General features: G+C 48.4%; 1 protein-coding gene across 1 annotated transcript in view; it reads left to right on the top strand.

Moving 5' to 3' along the window:
• The first annotated feature begins 427 nt into the window (after positions 1-427).
• The window catches only part of TNFRSF21 (TNF receptor superfamily member 21), a 63,868-nt gene continuing 58,295 nt past the window's right edge, over positions 428-6,000 (top strand). The window contains exon 1 of the mRNA XM_033101480.1: positions 428-956. Within this exon, the coding sequence (XP_032957371.1) occupies positions 870-956 (87 nt within the window). The 5' untranslated portion in view covers positions 428-869. The remainder of the gene's footprint in view (positions 957-6,000) is intronic.

The raw sequence follows: 6,000 nt of genomic DNA, 5'->3' as shown, positions 1-6,000 counted from the left end.
GAATCTTTGAGTGGGACCAGGCATCAAGTTATACGGTATATGTTTTAAACTCTCCAGGTGATTCTAAATGCAGCCAAGTTTGAGAACAAACTCACTGGTCTCCTTTTGGCACGCAGATGACCTAAGTGCTGTATGGCCGTTGGCTGTTTTTAATCACCGAGTCGGAAACAATAGAAAGGCGTCTATGGCAGAAATAATTTACTTAGAATCATCCTAGAGAAAAAGTAAATTTGGGTGGGGGCGTGCACGCCTTCGCGGCGCTTTTCTTGGGTCAACGAGCAGCTGCAATTTCCTCAGTGAACACCGAGGGGCACCCTCTCCCTCCTCGGTCCTCCTGGAACGCCTTCCCATTTCAGATCGCACAAAGAGCGCGGCCTCTTCCCGGGTGACATCACAAAGGGCCGATTCCCCGCCCCTTCGGCGCCACCACGTGTGTCCCCACGCCCGGCGGCCACAGACTTAGTCCCTCGCCGGCCTGTCTGGTCAGCGGAGGAGGGAGGTTGGCAGTGGCTGGAGGCTTCGCTATGGGAAGTTGTTCCTTTGCTCTCTCGCTCCCAGCCCTCCTCCCTAGTTCTCCGCAGCCGTTGTCGGAGGAGAGCATCGGGAGGCGCTGGTTGCAGCCGCCGCTGCCTCTCCCCGCCGGAGCGGCCGCTCCGCTGGGCAGGTGCTGAGCAACTCCAGAGCCTTCGTCGCCACCTCCCTCCTGTGCCCGGCTGCCCTGCTGCCGCAGTGCATAAGGGATGTTGGAGGTAGATGGGCTCCCGGCCGGGAAGGCGGCGGTGGATGCGGCGCTGGGCAGAAGCAGCCGCTGATTCCAGCTGCCCGAGAGCCACGCGCTCCCGGCGCCACTGCGAGCCTCGGGCTCAGCTATGGGGACCCCTGCGAGCGGCAGCACCGCCCTCGTCTCCTGCAGCCGCATCGCCAGCACCACGATGATCGCCGTTTCCCTCTTCCTGGTGAGCGCTCGGGGGTACCCCGGGCGGCGGCCGGGTGGGCGCTGCGGGCGCGGCTCTCCCGGAGCTGGGCGGGTCCCCGGGCCCGGGTTGCGGGAGGCGCGGAGTCGGGCGGGCTGGGGTAGGGGGCTTGCAAGGGAAGGCAACACACTGGAGGGCTCCTACCGGTCATTTGGGGGAGCCGCAGGGCTCAGCTGGGACTCGGGGATGAAGGCGAATTGTTTCCCTTGCTGCGTTGGAGGAGGTGGCCGCCGAGCTTCCTGCGCATTTCAGGGCTTTTTCCTCTCCTCGCCCCCATCGTGCTCCCACCCATCTCCCCCTCCCCAGGCACTGGTCACTGCTCCCTCCGTGCGGTGTGTGGCCGGAGCTGCGATGTGCGGCGCCGAGGGATGGCCGCGGCCGCCGCTTTGTTGCAGCTGCAGTGTCATGTCTGGATGCTACCGCAGTGGGAAAGAGTGGTACCGGTGCGCGCCGGACCCCGGAGACCGCCGGGTGCACCCGCGCCTTGTATTACCTAGCAGGGCGCAAGCCGCTCTTCCCCTATCTCTGCTCCTTGGCTCGGGTGGATCCCAATTTCTGCACGCCGAAAAAAAGAACCCTAGGACCCACTCTCAGGCGCCTCCAGAGCGTGGGCCCCCAGCCAGCCAGAGCGCCGGCACTTGAGTGGGGGCAGGGGGCGAGAGATCTGCATAAAGGGAGACGAATTTTCTCGTCTTATCCATCCTTCCTGTACCTGTGGCCAGGGCGGTGACCCTGCAGGGAGGGGCAGTTTCCATAAACTGCATCCAGCCCAAAGGTTTGCCGTATAAGTAATCCTTTATCACTTACCTGGTCAAAGCCTGACACCACCCTTGATGCAAAACTTATCCCTAAGTTTCCCAGGTCCCTTCCCTTTTTGAATGTTAGGGGGAGGGGTGAGTTAGGTGGAAGAAAATCTCTTTGAGATCAAACCCATAAGCTTCGCATTTCTATCTTTTTATCTCTCCAGGGAAGATGGAGATTCTCGGCTAAAAACCAAATAAGAACGAAAAACAAGAGTCTATTTTCTTGGCAGGGTTGTGTAAGGGAAAGGCAGGCTTGCTGTCTCCTTCCTGGAAAGGGTTTAATGCCTGGCCAACCAAGATCTGCTTAGATCCCAGGGCATTGCAGTTGCTATGGCCTGGGAATTCATCCTACAGACACTCTGGTTCCCTGTGTGAGTGTGTGTTTTAAGGGGAAGAGAGAGGCTAAAGAAAAGTTTGGTGCTGTTCGCATTTTTAATCAGGTGAATCCCAGTCTCCCTTCTCTCGTTTCTGCCCATGTGTTGTACAGGCAAAGCCAAGATTTGCAGTCTTGAAACAAGTGTGGATGGTGAGCAGTAGGGGGTCTCTTTGAGCAGTGAAGTTGGATTGACAGTCTTGGTGTGGAGAGAAACCATCTAAATCCATGCAAGAATAATCCTAAGATCAGTGGAGTTAGATCTATCCTTGCGTTTCCTCCTTCACAGCCTTAGATCTACTCTCTACCCCACCACATGCCTATCTCTCCAACACATCTGATTACTATGCTCCCTATAGAGTCCACTCCTAGATTAACTCTTAAATCAGGGTGATGTTTCCTTTACTTTACCTTTTAGCGGGAGACAAGTGCTTTACATGACGCCTTGATGTAATCGAAGCGTAGGTTGCTTTAACCAACTGAGAAAGAGCCCAGCACCTTTCCCTAAATCATTAAACTCAGTTTATGTTAAAAACTGTGCATTGGATTTGTAACTAAACACCTGAGAATTTACATTTGGCTATCTCTTTAAAAAATGTATTATATAGTAGCGCTTAGAAGCAATCTCAAGGTGTTAACTAAAATAGGAGTCCTTAGTCTCCTGCTAACTCTGTTAGAAAGGCTCTTCTTCAATTCATGGAATAGCTTGGGGTTGAACCCTTTGTCCTGAAGAGTGACTGAGAGGGGGTACCAAGGGGTTACTAGGGGCTACTCTGTAACCCCCAAGCAGGAAGGGGAGGCAATGTCTTTTACTTTCTCTATCCCGACTCTGCAAGCTCCCGTCCTCAGTCAGGATCCGTGTAGTTAATCTATAACGTGATAATCTTATGACGTGGTCCTAAGGATTCTTTATCCCACTGGCATTCTTGGGCATGTGAAAATGACAGACACCAGGTACTGGAGCCCAGATAAATATGTCAGGGTTCTCAGAACGCTCCTGGGGGAGGTGGAGAGGTGTGTGACCTACCCACATGTTGCAGTTAGATTAAAGAATAATGAACCTGATAAAATGTCCTGTTTATAATGGCTTTCAGTTAACTGCTCTTTCAAATATCTCCCTTATCGTGGCAATATTTGTTGTCATATTTTTGACACTTTTTCTTGTCACGACAGGCTATATGAAAGAACTTACTATAAGCTTTAAAAAAACGAATACAGGTATACTTAAATATGACGTATATATGACATATAGTATGATTTTATTTATTACATGTCAGGTGCTTTCTGTATAGTATCTTATATATGCTCAACATCTCTGTGAAGCAGATGGTGTTATCTCCATTTTACAGATGAGAAAATGGAGCCTGCAAAAACTTCATTGGTTTGTCCTGGGCCACACAAATGACGGCACTGGGACTAGAACCCAGAACAGCCTGACTCCTCAGCTCCTGCTTCCCCCACTCCTGAACCATACCGCCTGTTTCACAACTCCAAATTGCTAGATGTTGAAATGTAACAACAGAGAAGGCACACTGGGGGAAAGTGGAGAATGACGGTCTGATTTGTTGCAGAATATAAATGAGAATTGCACGAGTGCCTTTGCAAGGAAGTGTTCTTGCTGCTTGCTCCTGAAGAATTGTGTCGGCATGGTATTGGGAAGCAAACCATCAACCGAAAGACAAAATACTGCGTGTCCCAGGCCAAAAGTCTGGAAGGAAGATAAATGAGACCTTTAGGTTTGTGCCAGTGTTAAGGAATGACCTAGAAGGGCTTGTCCAGTATCATACAACACACTCAGAAATATCTTTTACCCTCAGGGAGCTTGCTTTGACTGGACAGATAGAACGTCGGCAGTGGGGTAGTCAGAAGAGAAGGGAGCCATAATTGATAAGGAAATGAGGTCTGAAGTTTTGGAAACGGCTGTTCTACATGTATTGTGAATTCCACATAGAGGGACATTTGCTGTAAGAGTCTGTTCAGAAGTGTGGTGGCCTAGAAAGCACCACATATTAGTGTTTGTCTCTGTCATTGAGATTGGATGTCTGACTTAGTACCACCTCCTGTTCTTCACTTATCGAAGTTAATTATCTAGTATCTTGGCACTTGACTTTGGCTGTTTGATTAGGCAGGCACAGAGTGTTCTGGTGGGGGCTGAAGTCGTGAAGGGATGTGGTGGCATGTTTAAGTAGAACTTTAAATTAGAACCGATAATATATGAAAACATTTTCTCCTTTCTGTATGCTTTAACTCTACAATCCTAGAGTGGGAAAGCTGGAAGGGAAAGCTGGAGGGGAGAAAAAAAAAAAAATTAGCCTATATCGAGCACCTTCTCTGAGAGAAGCACTGCCCTAGGCAGTGGGAACCCAGGTATGAATTAGGATTTGGGTCTCGCCCGCAGGTACAATTTATTATATATGGTATAGAAAATGCACGTGGCCATCAGTAGTGCTGGTTGGCTTTCATTCTCTCCTATAGAATTGGTGGATGCATGTACTAAAAGCAATACGTGAAATGTGGTTGATGTTAAAATCTTTCAACTACTTGAAGTAACTTTGGCTATTAATCTGAAAGTCAGAGGAAGAAAAATCTTCCATGTTTCAGAATAAGATACATTAGCCTCCGTAGGGAGAGTGACATAATCTGCAGAATAGGGAATGCAGACTTGTACTGGAATGCAGGTTTTCTGACTTAACCCAGGAATCTCCCATCCTGTTGTCAAAATGTATAGAATGGGATCAAACTTTTTTATCTGAACAGTTTCTAAAGGCATACGGCTGAATCTACCTCAGGTCCACTCTAAAACAAACAGAAAAACAAACCTCCCGTGTAAATAAAATACACAACCAAACTGAATCAGCCAGAAAAAAAATTCCTTGTAATGGAATGTATACTAACCTAAATTGAGAAAAAAAAAAAGAGTAAATAGGCAGAGATCTAACAATTGACTAAATTACATGTTAGTTTGATTAAATTTGGACAAAGTTGATCAACTAGCTGGATATGCTAAGCACAGTTAATGCCATATTTTCTAGGACAGTTTGCAGAAGGCTCCTTTCTACAAGTATGTCCTTATTGTATAGGGGCAAGTAGGTGTGACCTGCTGGACTGGCTCTAGCAGGTGGTCTGTGTACTTTCTGCATTGTGGATTAGAAGGCAGAGAGAGACCTCACACTTGAACTTCACACTTGACTCAGTTCGTGAAGATGAGAGGTAAAGCCTCTGTGGAGACTCCATAGGCAAGTCGCAAATTGGTTTTGTACTCAGCTGGCCCTTTATAAAGCATGTGAACTATAATTGGCTTAAGTAACTGTTATTAAATTACTTTTTTGGTAACGGGAAATGGTCAGATGCATCATCAGGCTTTTTGGGGGTCCAGTATGAATTAAGTGAATTTTCACCATGAAAACTGCAATGCCTGACAAATTCTGGTGGTGCCAGATCACTGGCAACTTCCTGGCAAACTCAGGTGCTTCTCTTCTGTGGCAAGAAGAACCCAGGTTATCTGATGTGTTCGCTGACCATTTGGAGCAGACTCAGTCTGGACCACCAGGCACAGGTATGTCTGTTTGACAAAATGAAAACCGCAGCCACACTAGGAGTCAACTTGGTGCCCAAAATTGAATCTCCATTTAGCATTAGCAGGACTGGGCGTCGTGGCTGCGGGAGTAGCAAACTGCTGAACTTTGATTCTTTAGGAATAGGGGTGAGATCATGAATAAATACCGGCCTTTCCCCAGTGTTTGTATTTGTCAAATATCAAAAATAAACAGGAATCCTAAGTTGGCTTGAATCCTGCCACCTGGCTTTCCTACCACCTCCTATTTCCAGCCTGAGTCCAAGAGGAGAGGAG

Source organism: Rhinolophus ferrumequinum, chromosome 3, assembly GCF_004115265.2.
Source record: "Rhinolophus ferrumequinum isolate MPI-CBG mRhiFer1 chromosome 3, mRhiFer1_v1.p, whole genome shotgun sequence".
In the NCBI taxonomy this organism is placed as follows: Eukaryota; Metazoa; Chordata; class Mammalia; order Chiroptera; family Rhinolophidae; genus Rhinolophus; species Rhinolophus ferrumequinum.
The sequence above is the reverse complement of the archived record's forward strand: the minus strand, read 5'-3'. Positions and strand labels throughout refer to the sequence as shown.